A 14,597-nucleotide genomic window follows, 5' to 3' on the forward strand; every position below is an offset into this window, starting at 1 on the left:
ACAATTATTTGACATACAGAGTACATTTTTCTGACATAAAGATGACAATTAATGATAATTATGATATTACAGGTCCAAAAAAATAATCGACTGAAGAATGCTTTTGGTCCTGGACTTCGCCGCGATCACAAAACGGAAGATGTAATAAGGGGTAACATTTATGGACAAGGACTCGATAAAGCTGGAGTAATCACGATATTTATTGCGAGAGATTTGTGTGTATGAAAGAAATTTGAATGATTTTAAATTGTTTTATTTTTTAAATTAATATAATTTAGACGAATCACACGGAAACGATGATAAAGAAAGTTATGGGGCTCCTTGATACGCTAATTGTGAATGAAGTGCAAAAGAAAACTTGCGTTACTTTATCGCCGGATATGCGAGAATTTTTAGGCTGGATGCTGGAAATGGATCGAGAGGAAGAATTGTTAGAAGAGGTACATAATCCGACTGCATATTAATTATATCATGAGATATAATTAATTCTTAATCAATTAATAAATATTAATTTTTAATTCAGGCACTACTGCTGCCATTGGTCCGTGAGAAAATTATTCCAGAGCAAAACACAGAACGCAAATTCCTGTTTGACAGCACTTCCAAGCAAGAGGAAGAAGGAAATATTAATGATCTACAGAAAAAAGTGAGAGTATTGGAAACTCTTGTAAAAGAATATAACGCCCTGACTGTAAAAGAAAAAACGAAGGTTCAAACAGTCCATGACTATTTGGTAAGATTTTACGTACAAGCTAATATATCATTATTCGATATTTGACTAGAAATGGCAATAAAATTTTATGTAAGAGAGAAAGAGAGAGACAAAAGATATTTCATAAATATTATTACAAAAATATCTGAAAACTATACTAGAAAAAAATTTTATAATTATTTAGATTCGACAGTTAAATCTACTTTTACAATACATCGAAGCGCGAGAAACTGCAGAAACAAAAGGAAAGCCTACATCAATGTTTGGCGCAGCTAGAACTAGAACCGGAAATATCTTACAATATCAAAGTACTGTGCCTAATGCTACTAATGCAAGCTATTCGATGACAAAAGATGTATTCTCTTTGCCAACCGAAGCGCATAATCTTTTCCGGCTCAACAATTCGTTTGAAACAATAGATAAACAGCTCCACGATAGTACGTAATACCTTTAGTGATTGCATTAATGATTTTTACAGTGTCTTAAAAAATATATTATACATATACTTGTTCTTTCTAATTGACAGTTTAATGGCGAATTCGATTGGGATGCACCAGTGCAGGGTGATTGCACCAGTTCATCTTTTTTCCCTTTCCCTTCTCCTGAAGAGAAAAGGAAAACAAATGAACTCAGGTGCACTCAGTGCGCACTAGTGCATCCAATCGAATTCGCCATAAGAATATTTCAGCACAGAAAATGCGGCAAATAAATGTTACGGGTGATGTTCCTTTAATTATCGATATCGGGAAATTGGTTATCGGAAATGTTTTCGGTCTAAATACCACGGCATGATAAACTATTTCCGCATCGAGTCAATAAAAAAAAAACCATAGCGGTTTCGACCAAACTTTCATACTCGAGTAATTACGTCCACATAATATCTGGTCTGAAAATAGTACGACAAAAATATCTATTCGATCATTTTCGCATATTCTGTGATGAAGGCAGTCGATTTGTTTTATTCATTCTATTTTTACTTAATATTCTCAGAATTAAGTGTGTAAGTTAACGTAACAAAATGCTCTGTTATGTTTTATTTCTAGATCATGTTGCATTTGGTCACAGAGAAACACGCAGCCTCGATAACATTCCACCGAAACGACATCACAAAACGAAACGCCAGAAGTTCCGCAATCAAAATAAAAATAAAAATCATAGACAGCCAAAGCTAAGACACAATGAGCATCGCAGACACGTAGATCATGTAGGAGCACTTCCTAGATATAGGAAGTCGCGACAAAAACGCGCAAATCCCGAAGAAAATCAAGCTTCGCTTTATTATTTAGGTTACGAAAAGCCAAGAATTTACGATTCGTTCGATCTCCTCGATGCGAAGTTGAAAAGGGAGAGCAAAAAGAAGAAACGAGAATTAATCAATAAAAAAAACGCAGCAATGGAGAATGATAGGATACTCAATTTGTCACCAATAAAAGGGAAGAATCGTATGGAGGACGAAGTGATACTGCTCAACAAGCGAGAAGCCTGGAAGAGGGAGAACGAGGAACAGCTGAAAGAGGTTGCCTTTGGCAAAGACATGAGAAATAGCTCAAGGAGGGAGAGAGAACGATTCGAGAAATTGACGGAAGGAGATAAACACAAACCTCCCTCGATCAATGAGACGAATTCCAGAATGAAGCGAGAGGACATAATTCGCAGGACATTAACCGGCGAGAGTCAGGACCAACAATTCTCCAACAAATCTCATGCAACATTCAAAATTCGTGATGGTGAATCATGGAATAATTCGGAAATAAATAATGTTAACGGCATAAAGGGTGAGAATAAACTGGAATTGGTTGAGCGAAGAATCAATGTTTTCGCGGACAACAAAACCGACGCAGCAATTGATTCCGCGGCTGCGCAAGTCAGCGCGGAAGAAAAGTTAGCGACAAATGCAGGAGCCAATAATCAGATTAAGGGAAAACTTCGTGCTATAAACCGTGAGACAAAAATTGACAAGGCAGACGGAAGTACAAGCTTTGTAAACTTGACGAGGAACGCGAAGCCTCGGGTCTCGAAGGAGCGACAGAAAGTTTTAGCAACAGAAAAAGAAGCAGATGATAACGCTGTAAAATTAAATCGTGCGACCAACTATCGACATGAGGAAATAGATCCTGAAATTGAGTTGAAAAATTTGAGACAGGAAAGAGAGAAAAAAATTTATGGCATTGCAAACTGGAAGACTAGCGACTACTTTTACGATGGTGATAATCTCTCTAGAAATAAATTAAGAGAAAAATATATAGCTAAGTTAGATGAACTGGGTGACCTGGATACGGATCCTGAGAATAATTTGGTACCTCTGAGATTAAGAAATAATAAATGGTTGAATGACGTCGTTGAATGGAAGCTGCTGCCGATAATAAAACAATTTCCATATGACGATTATGCCTTATCAAGAAATCGTTTAATAGAAAAAGAAACACCTATATCAAGCAACATTAAAGACGTGCAATCTCAATCTTATTTAAATAGCCCAAAATTTTGGCAACAAAAACATCGTAAAAGGAACAGTGTCTTTAATATCTCACCTATATTAAAAATAACCGACCGTGATTATTTTCCGCGCAGAACTCATCGAAACGCGAAACGAGTCTTTGAAAGAGCGAGATTCAACAATTTACAGGTAGATCCTAAAGTTATTTTTAAAGTTCAAAGACCATTTCGACCGTGGAACAACAAAAGAACGAACGACGTTGCAGAATTTGGAGTGCCTTTCGTATTGAAAGATCCTAAACGCGAGTTCCACGAAGTACTTCGATCTCGCAATCATCCAGAGCTCGGCGACCGAATAATCTACGGTGCGATCGGTCTACAATTGCCGGTTTGGCCGTATCAGTATTACGATGATTTTACGGACTCATCGACCTTTCACTTCGTCCCGAGCATTCATGGGAGAGGTAACGAGGTGTATCGATATCCCGCGGAAACATATCACGAGCATGGCCTCTTTAAAAAACGCCGTGCTCACGACGCGAGCCGGCGATTCGCAAGGCGAAATAGATTCCGCTTGAGAGCTTTAGACGGAGAAGATGCCGACGATTTTCCGACGAATAACTTAGCAAACAAGAGCTCGAAGTCCAGATTTTCACAAGGAAAGTTTCGCGTGGAACCGACCACGGTGGTTCTCGCCAGTGGTGAAGATTACTTCGCGTTCGGGGAGACAAAATACACAGGAAAGAATGCAAGAAAAACTAACGAAACTAAAACAAAATTAACAGAATAGACAAGACTTTTGATTGATGGGCAATAAAGGAATTTAGTTGCTCAGCATAAATGATAATAATTTCTGTATTCAATAACAATGTAATATATAGGAAATAGATCAAGAAATTTGAGAAATGCTATAAATTAATGTAACACGCGAAGAAAGGACGTGGCATTTTACCGCGTTGCATTTTCAGGTCAAATCGCGACATAATAACGTGATGTCAACGGGCGTCTAAATAATTTCATCAGATAAATCGGATAAATCATCGATGCGCGATTATTGTAATTGACACATTCGTCCTATCTATGCGCCAGACAAGCCAGTGAAACCTCGTAAATCGTCCTAGCTCGTTGGGATGAACTCAGCGTCGTCGCGTGTTTGCACACACGTACCACTGTCCACGCTAATCCATCTGCGCGAACATCATCGCTGCAGTGCAGTTAATGGCGTTGCCTTGCAATAATTAGATTAACAGATCGCATCAAAAGTTAAGAGACTTCGACACGTGGACATTGCATCTTAATCCAGAATTAAATTGCATCCATTACACATAATGTAAAATCAAACATTTAAAAAAATAAGAATATACAAAAGAAAAATAAGTATTTGCTTGATAACATTGATTTTTATTTTTATTTAGCTAGATTATGTAATATTTAACTCATTTGCATTTAAAATACTTTGAAAAATCATCGAACGTTGCAATAAAATAAGATTATAATTTGGTATAGTTTTTAATGGAACACATATTCATGACGCAATTTCAAAGCTCAAAGAAAACAGAAAGGAGTAGTACGCCTGGTGTGTATGTTGTCTCTAAGATTTTCATAAAATGCAAACGTTTCATATGTATCCGCACGATAAAAGCCAAATCTTTCAAACCCGCGGTCGCCACGCCGACTCAATCTCGCCGACTTACTCTCCCATCTAACAGGAAAAAGAGTGTATGCAGCGTATTCCCTTCTGCCCCGACCCGACTTGGCTCAAAATATCTCGAAAGTTTTCTCGTAAAGTAAGGCCACGCGGCGGAATTCCCTCCGGCCAATTAAAGTCTCGAAATCGGACGTGCTCGCTTATGCAGGCAAAATAGGCAAGGCAGGGATGAAAGAAAAAGAGAACGAGGAACAAACCGAGAAAAGAACAGAGATAGAGACAGAGCGAACCAGAACCAGAGGAAGGATGAGACACAGCCGTGTAGTCGGTGGATGTTATTACTTATTCGACTCTGGGATTTTAAGGGCGGGTTGGATTTATTTAGATATTCCGGCAGGAGCATCTGCTCGTGGTTCGATGTCTCCTCTCCCGCGCCTACGTTCGCTCGTTTCGCTCTTCTTCGGCGTGCATTAATATACGCACGGAGAGCCGGTAAGGGGTAGTAACATTTTTACATAACATTAGGATGTTGGAGTTACTCGAAAGCTTCGTACTATGGTTTGGGACCACTAATAGGGATTAAAGCGAAACACGCAACATCTTTGCGAGGTTAAATTCTGTATACATGTGTTGCTATACCATATAGAATTATAGATTATAAAGATAAATAGAGCTATGCATTATATATCATTGTCTCTACTTTTTGGAAATCAGTGTGATTATTACAAATATTACTATATGTACTCTACGCATGCAATAGAATTTGTTTCTTTTAGCTACGCCATTTCTTTTAATAATATTTGGTTATTGAGAAATGTAACACATAAGAGAAAATAATACATAAGTTGCAATAAATTACATAAAAGATGTAGCTAAAAAAACAAATTAATTGTAAAAATTGGAATTCAGCACTTATCAATTCGCGACATCCCTCGTCGTCCACCGATGTATCTTCAGCTGCAATTACACTTGTAACAGTATCTGGAAGTGGTTCTGGAACCTGGAGCATCTCTCCATCGTTCCTTGTTGCTTGCACACACATTCCACTCTACTTCATGTAATATATTCACGACAAGAAATTCAACACTGGACTACAATTTTAACGAATAAATAGTTTAATAATTCAAAACTTTAATAATTAACAAGTATTTTCCGATATAATTACATTTGTAAATTATAATTATATAATGTAAAATATTAAAAAAGATTTGTATGTCCAGTGTACTTTACGTCACATTTTTTAATAATGATCTATTGTAAAATATTTATAAACTGAATTTAAAGTATATTTCATTGCAGAACAAGACAATATATGAATTCTCTTTTGTTGCTTTATAACATTTGCGAAGATTATATTGCTTCAGAATATTGCTGTGAAAATCACTTTGTCTCATAATATACTGCGAGATTCAATTTCACAATTTCTTTGCAAATATTATTTGACGAAAACGACAGAATTAAAATTTGTAGGAAAAAAATCAGAATTTAAGAATCGTGAAGAAAAAAACAATAAATTTTTATTGTAATATACTCATAATTTAAATTTAATTTGATAAAAATCCATATCAACTAATAAATTTAAATGCGAATATGTAAATAACAAAATATAAAATAATAGTATAATTTAATCACGCAATAAAAATTAGACTTACAACGTTTTATGAATTCAGCTTCATGAATTTTCAACATGGTCTATAATTTATATTCTTTTCACATCCGACACACTTATACAAAAATTTATATCTACATGTACACATCTACATGCAAAATGAATTCATCACACTGATTTCAGAAGCTATCACACAATTTCGGCAGAAAAAAAGCTATCATCTAATTTTACTCACTGATATCACCAAATCAGAATCTGCCATGTCTCGTTTCAGGTCTATAATAAAAATATAATACTATCAATCAGTTTTAAATTAAACAATTAAGTATTATTTTATACAATAATCGAGTACAATTTGTACGTTTGCAAAAATTTTAGAACTATTGTAAAATATTGCGAATTAATTAAATGATCTATAAATAGCAGTAATTTAAAAAATTATAAAAGATATTTTTAAAATATGTGAATTATTAAAATAAAAATATATCAATTCAGTATACAAAGAAATGTGTATATTTTAAATTGTATATATAGACAGTATTTTTTAATATACATATAGCGTATATTGATACAAATAATTATTTACAGCAATTAAATTTTGTATAGAATGTATGTCTTAAAATTATCAAATTGTAAAATCAAGCATAAAATGTTAAAGTAAAGATAAAAGCCAACCTTCGAAGCGATCCTGCTTGACCCGAATCGAATCCTTCAGTTCAGCTGCCAAATTCATAGGAAGTGCACATTCACATTCGCATCTGAAATAACAAATAATCGATTGATATTATTAATCTAATAAAATATTAATACAACATTATAGTACAAATTTGTTGAATAAATAAGATATTTCTATTTAAGAAAGATATGAGATATTTTTGTATTTCTTAAATAATAAGAGAATATTTAATCTTAACTTGTGGTCTGATTAAAAAGCTTATTTCTGAATTGTTCTAAATTCTTATTTTTAAAGAATCAAAACCAGGTTATTGAATTATTAAAAGCTTAAAGCTTCAATTCTCGTAAAAATGTACGACTACAATGGAATTTTAAGTTTAAGAAAACTATTTAATTATACAATGAAATTGTGTAGTATGTTGTTCGAATTATAACTATGACAACTATGTAATAGATAAGTAAGCACAACATGAAATTTATTTTTCAACAAATTAATATAAAATCCAATTTATATAGCCGTTATTCTGTAGTGTTACATCTGCATTCATAGACTTTAACAGTTACATATCATACCATATATAAAGTTCAGTTTTCATTTTAATTCAATTTAATTACTCACACATTTTTTTAACATTTTTATTAAAAGGTATTAACCTAAATACTTCAAATTAAAAATATATACCTGTGTGTGTAATAGCGTTAAATTTTATTAACATTTAATTAATATTATATATATATTACTATTAAAATTATATTTGTATTACAAATTTTGAATGTATTTAGGTAGCACGATATCGTAATTTATTTTTATTTTATGTAAAAAATTTTTTTAGGTCAACGAAATATACAGAGTTAATATCAACATATGTTACAATTATTTCGTTATCAATAATAGTAATGTATGCATAAAGAAAAAATTAATTATTATATATATATTATCATTTTAATATTTTGTGTAATGTATTTTTAAAAAAATGATTAAAAAAGAATAATACTAATAATATCGATATGTGTAAATATAAAATTCCGATGCATGCATTATATTTAAAATGATGTCAAATATTACGCTTGTAAATACATATGTCATCTAAAAATAAAATAGTTTTTTAATATGTTGTACAAAATTCGTAAAAATTGTTATATTTTTTTCTTATAAAAAGAATTAAACTTTGAATAAAAAATACAAATTATACTAAATTATTAATTATAACATTAACTTATTAGCATTAACATCGATTATAATATATTAATACTGATTCTTTGTACTTATTGTTAGCTAAATTGCTCATTAAGTAAATTACCATTTCCCACCGGAAATATAATGGACTATACTTCGGTTAAGATATTCGATTTTGAAGTTTTAATGGAACATTATGATTAGCAGCGTGCAATACAACGTAATATTATTTATAACGTAATGCAATAAAAGAATCACTATAGGAATATGCGACTAAAAAATTGGACTATTGAAAAAAAAACTGAATTATTTTATTTCCTTCTAGGATGCATTCCATTTAACATTCGCAATGCTGGTGTGGCCCGTATGCATCATTTTATCCTTGTTTAACATTTAATGAACAAATGAAATATGTATTTATCAGTGTTGCAACGTTTAGTGGAACGCATTTTTGAGACATCAATTTTTCTCAACGAAGAGATTCTTCCGCTCCTAAATTTACGACTATCTCAACGAACGGAAGTTAATCTTTCTCTCTCTTACGCGCGCGCGAGAATGATCTTACGAGACAAAACTAATTTCGAGGTCGAATGAATTAAAGAAACCTGACTAACCTCGCCAATTTTCTAAAGAGCAACGCTAGCTCCTCGTACCAGGAAACGGAGGTTCCGATAGGAAAGGATTGTCGTGATGAAATCGCAATGCTGCGTTGGATAAGAAATCATTCTACGCATGGCGGCGTGGCGACACGAGTATCGTGTATTGCGTACTATTGTTACTTGTGCCCTCTTGACGGTTAGTGTTTATGTGCGTCTCGTTCGGCATCCGCGTGACTTTGACCAGGCGCGCGTGGCTCGCGCGAAGTATCTCGGCGGCCGGAACGACGTTCCATCCCTACACTTGACCGAATCGGAATGGGGCAATCGGCAATGAGCGCGCCGTTATGGCTGTGCCGTTCAGCGCACCGAGCCTCACCCCCTCTGCCCCTCCACCTTTTTTTCACGCCGCGCCGTGCTGCGCGCGAAAAACGAACGAAATGAAATTTAAACGCGTTCATTCTCCGGATACATTTGTAATTGAATGCAAATCAGTTATGAAAGATCCAGATTCGCTGTACTTATCGAATTAATTCAAAATTCGTTACTATGTCGAACGAGTGTTTCATAGTTAATCTGTAATGTGTTACAACGAAGGAGAGAACGTACTTCATTTCATGCATCGTAAAATTTATAAGAATTATTAATGTTATCTTACACAAAAGAAATATTTATAAAATATTTAATAAAATTATTACCTTTTTGTTATATTAAATATTTTATCAAATTTATTATATATGTACATACTAAATACAATTATGACTGTTTTGTTATTATATATTTTGTATTTTATTAATTATAAATTAGTTATGAATTAAATACAAAGAATTAATTTATTTTCAATATTTATATGTGAAATATCCATATTTATTAATTAAATTAAATTATTTAATAAATTTAATTTAGTTTATCACAAGAAACCGAAATGGATATTTACGTTTTTAAGAATTTTGATTAGGTTAGTTATTTGATTTGTAAAAAATTATTAAATGTTAATTAAATAATTTCCTTGAAGTTTCATAAATCAATGATGACGTTGTATTTTAATAAATCTTTATAAGATTTAAATAGATTGATAAATAATTATGTATTGTATATCATGAATAGTGTGCTTTCATTAAAAAACAAATATTTTATATCTATTTGAAAAATATACAATGAAAAATTACAATATAAAATATTGAATTAATGATAGCGATTTAATCTATGTCACACTGGCATTTTGTTAACTGAGATGTAACTACGATCCGCGCGCACAATACCGCACAATATTCGAGATATTCAAGCCATGATAAGGACATATTGTTTGACACGTTCGATCGATTTATCGCCATTCTCGTTATTCGCTACTTTCGATGGCGCAGCTCGGTCGTCGACCCCTATTCGGTCGCGCGTTCCGATCAACGGCATTGGAGTCGAATGCAAATCGGGACCTTTAATTGGAAAGTGAATCCGACTATGGGTCACGATTATTCACGGCTGCCGGGTAGCAACTCGGTCCCCCGATACTCATTCGTTCGCAGCCAATTGTTTCAAATCCCGCATTGTTCCAGAATCCGGATTAATTGGGTCTTACGGTCACGCTATTTAAGAAAACATTTTTGGAGCTTAGTGGCGCAAGCGTAATTCTGTTCATTTTGCTCGACTGCGAAAGCGCCAACGCATATTTTAAACGTAATTATTTATAACATGTTGCCTCATCGAAGTGGATCGCTAATTTGCAATACATGTTTGCACTTTAACTAATAAATGAAGTCAATAAAAAATTCGATATGCTGCACTAACTGGATGTATGATATATAATGAAACATACAAGATGATTTTAAATAATTAAAACTTTTTAAATAAAAATATTTAAATTAAATTTAAAATTTCTCTAACACATATTTGTAATAGTATTCACATTAAGAGAAAAGTTGTTGATATTTGTGACTATATATAATTAAAATAATATATAATTATGATTATTATTGCTATATAATATTAATAACAACTATGTATAGTTCTATCTATATACAGTTCTATCAATAAATATATATATATATATAGTTGATATCGAAAGTGACTATAAATTTTAAGTTATTAGTATCATAAAGATAATTTTAATTGCTATAATTTAACAATAATTTACAGTGATCTTTTTGGGACCGGACAGTATCATATATTCATAAATACTAAAAACTTCTCTCAGTGCAGTTTAGGACTGTGTTTCAAAACTGACAAACAATTGTTTACATAAAAATTGTCAAAATTAACAAAAATATTACTAGGCATCAGGATCCACTTTGATCGAATGTCGTTCTGTCCGCTTATTTGTGTTTCCTCTTTATTGTTCTGTCATAATTGCAATATATGAATCTTTCAATTACAACGTTTTTCAATACAAGGAAGTCAATCGACGAACGCGAAAAGATTCAAAGACTACGAATCTGGAGAGCGGCAAGAGGACCGAAAACCTCGGTAGGGCGAGAGAGGAGGGACTCGGCACGCATCCCCGAATGACAGATGGTATTTTCGCGTATCATGATCGCGGCTAGGATAGTTTCCTATATTGTAGAATATACAGCTCCGGTCTGGCATCGTCGACATGTCGATAGCAGGCCTCGCCGTGCGATACATCCACCGATATCCCCGTACCATAGGTACCCGCCGCGGACCATCCCCCTCGTTCGCTTCGACCGCTAAATGGCCAAGCGAAGCCACCCCCATGGTGCTCAATTATTGATACTTACCCCTCACACCGCCGCGCATTTCCAGGGCTGCTGTGTGCACCTTGATGCATCGCCCGGTATAACATATTTCTGCTTTGGATTTTGGAATAGCCAAGAAAGTATATTTATTTGGAAAGTAAAAATTGTTATTTGCTTATGAGTGGACGAATAATTAGTTTATAAGAATTGAAATATTCTTAAAAATTTTTTAATGTATTCAATTATGTAAATATTATGTACTTGAAACTAAGAGAGGCAAATTTTGTAATTCTGACTAACAATTTATATTTCTAGGTAATTGAATTCTGCGTAAAAGAAAAAAAGCAATTTATTTTACACGTCATATAATACAATTTTTTTCTAATATTAATTGAAAGCGTCATATATATATTTGGAGAATCAATTTACGTAATTGGTTTTTCTGTTGATAGACTCAGTCAATATTTTTGTATGTAGCGTTTATAGTTGTGAGAGCGAATTCAGTGGTATACATACATTGTGCATCGAGAATTATCAAGAGATCCAAGAAGTTGATTATTTCGGAGTTTATTATCGGCATTATTGCGATGTGATCCGTAAATATCAGAAGTATTTGAGAACCTCTGATGTCCGCAATGGTTTCGATTAACCGTTTCACCGACTAGAGCGAACGGTGGACGTTTTCCAGCGAGCTCTATTAGATCTGCCAGAAGTCCTGTACAGATTTCCGGAGCTGTTCCACAATGTTCCTTTGCATCAAATTCGGGAAGCTGATCTGGGTCGTAGAAAAAGATCCAAAAAAAAAAAAAAACGATCTCCACCCTGATTGGAAGTTTTCTATTCGGTAGTGCAGTTCTTTTCCTCTTCATCGAGATATCGTGAGATCGATGGTAGCAAGTTTAATCGAGAGTAAATTCTGGATTTTGGAACTTAACCGGTTGCATGATAACGAATATCGAAATTGTGACTCCAAAAAGATATCTTTATACGATCGAAAAGTCATATAAAAATACCATTTTTATACGATTATTATAACATTATCACTTGTTTGCAATTATAAGAAATCTTGACATCTTATATCCTAGCAAAAAAGACTGACATGATTTATCATCATTTTGACGTTTTGAATGTCGAAGTAACGTTAACTTGTTGCTGAGATACGAACTTATTTTTATAGATGTGTCCTATAGACAAAGAAGATTATGAACGTCTCTAACTAAATTCTATCGAAATGTAAAGGTTTGTTTTGTGACCCGACAGTTTACAACGTGCAAGACATGAGGAGCACCTCCATTAATATCCCAAACATTAGAGAGAGGCGCCTCCCCTTAACTTCTCCCGTTTACTGTCCCCGGCAAGCTGGATGATCTTTCGATCCTTTTCATAAATTTCAAGCGAGTCATTGGTTTGACGCTCACTCGAAGAGTTCAAAAAAGTAGAAAAAGAAAACATAGAGAAGAAAGAAAGGCGGCTGTCTCCATAAAACGATCGCTGAGACCCTCGCCCTTTTTCCATAGAGCGCCGCGCGTCTCGTCTCTAAGTGTATTAGATTCGCGTTTCGAGCCATGGAAGAAGCCGAAGACGATGGAGCGAGTGGGGGATGGGTTTCGAAGTGTGCGAGAGGGTAAGTCCGAGGGCGCGGGCCTGTACCCCGCTAATGGCACCCTCGGGGTATTCCCGAAGAACCCTCTCGTATTTATTATTTAGCGCGGGATGCCCGGAGGAAGCGAGAGGAAAAGGAGAAGAATCGGCAGGAGAAGAGGGGACGGAAAAACGTAGAGGCAGATAGGGGGTTGGAACGACGATTTATCCGCAAACATCGCACACATCGCAGAGCATGGAATTCCGTCGAATACGATTTAGAGAATGAAAACTACGGGAAATTAACGCCAACATGACGCGGTCAGTTTGTGAGGAGAAACTGGGAAAATTCTGGGTCAGCGGTCAGAATACGCAGAATGGTGCAATTAAATCCTCCTTTAAATTTCAGATATATTATTAAACAGGAAAATCTACACATATCAGGAAAGGTATACGTGGATATGTAAGGTCGAAAGAAAACTTGGGGTTTTACGTAAAATTGTGCAGTAATTGACTAAATATGTAAAGTTTATACTTAACCACTAATTATGAGGTATGGATTGACGTAAGAGAAATTATAAACTACATCCCTTCTTAATATGTATCCTGAAATAATAAGATTCTAGTTCTATTACAAAGGTCTAATTCGCTGTTGCTATGTTATAAATAATAGCATTTTCCACTCCAGACTTCGTGCAATGAATTACACAATAAAAATTTCTATTTTTATCCTCCATCCGGGAGAATTTATCTGAGAACTGAAGCAGCGCAGATTCAATTCACTTGCAGAAGATAATCTAGCCATTAGCACGGTGCTATCCGTGCCGGCGATGAATCGACGCGACGGACTGGTTGACGGAAAAAAGTGTGCTTTCGGAAAAGCGGTGGACGCCGAACAAAAACAGCAGGTAACTGTTAGTTAAAGGGAGAGAAAAAGAGGAGCACGAGAGTGGCAACGGCACGGAGTGACGGGAGCAAGAGTGGGCGAAATCGGAAACGATTGTCGCTCGCGTCCGTTCGAAAAGGCATCGGCGCCGGCAATTTGCGCGTCAGGGAAATGCATGCTTCGGTGGCAGCAGCTGCGGTACGTTATTGATACTACATTTCTCCCGATTTGACGAATTGCCGTGCTGGACTAATGGTCCGAATGCGAAGGTAGCAGCTCCCCTTCCGTCTCGGCAATCGTCGTCTCTTAGTTCGGGGTCTCGTAAAACTATAACCCGCTATAACTCATAACTCTCCCCGTCGAAGGAGGAGGAAAAGCCGAGTTGGAGGAACGCAGGCAAGATCGGAAAGGAAACGACCGAAACTCATGCTCGGTTAGTCGGCATAGCTTAACGTTGGAGGTCAACGTACTCGATACCTCCGCACTCGATCGCATTCGCGTTGATTTCCGTTTTGCCACAGGACTCTTGACGGAGGACCATTCTGGGGATCTAATTGGTACTCGTTCGGGAATGGCAATTCTACCAC

General features: G+C 35.1%; 1 protein-coding gene across 1 annotated transcript in view; it reads left to right on the forward strand.

Moving 5' to 3' along the window:
* The window catches only part of LOC108772631 (uncharacterized protein PF11_0213), a 47,245-nt gene extending 43,307 nt beyond the window's left edge, over window positions 1–3,938 (forward strand). Inside the window, exons 14-18 of the mRNA XM_018538202.1 lie at window positions 73–219; window positions 279–440; window positions 524–733; window positions 897–1,149; window positions 1,756–3,938. Of these exons, the coding sequence (XP_018393704.1) occupies window positions 73–219; window positions 279–440; window positions 524–733; window positions 897–1,149; window positions 1,756–3,938 (2,955 nt within the window). The remainder of the gene's footprint in view (window positions 1–72; window positions 220–278; window positions 441–523; window positions 734–896; window positions 1,150–1,755) is intronic.
* The last annotated feature ends 10,659 nt before the right edge of the window (window positions 3,939–14,597 follow it).

This window comes from Cyphomyrmex costatus, unplaced genomic scaffold (genome assembly GCF_001594065.2).
Source record: "Cyphomyrmex costatus isolate MS0001 unplaced genomic scaffold, Ccosl1.0 scaffold193, whole genome shotgun sequence".
Lineage (NCBI taxonomy): Eukaryota > Metazoa > Arthropoda > Insecta > Hymenoptera > Formicidae > Cyphomyrmex > Cyphomyrmex costatus.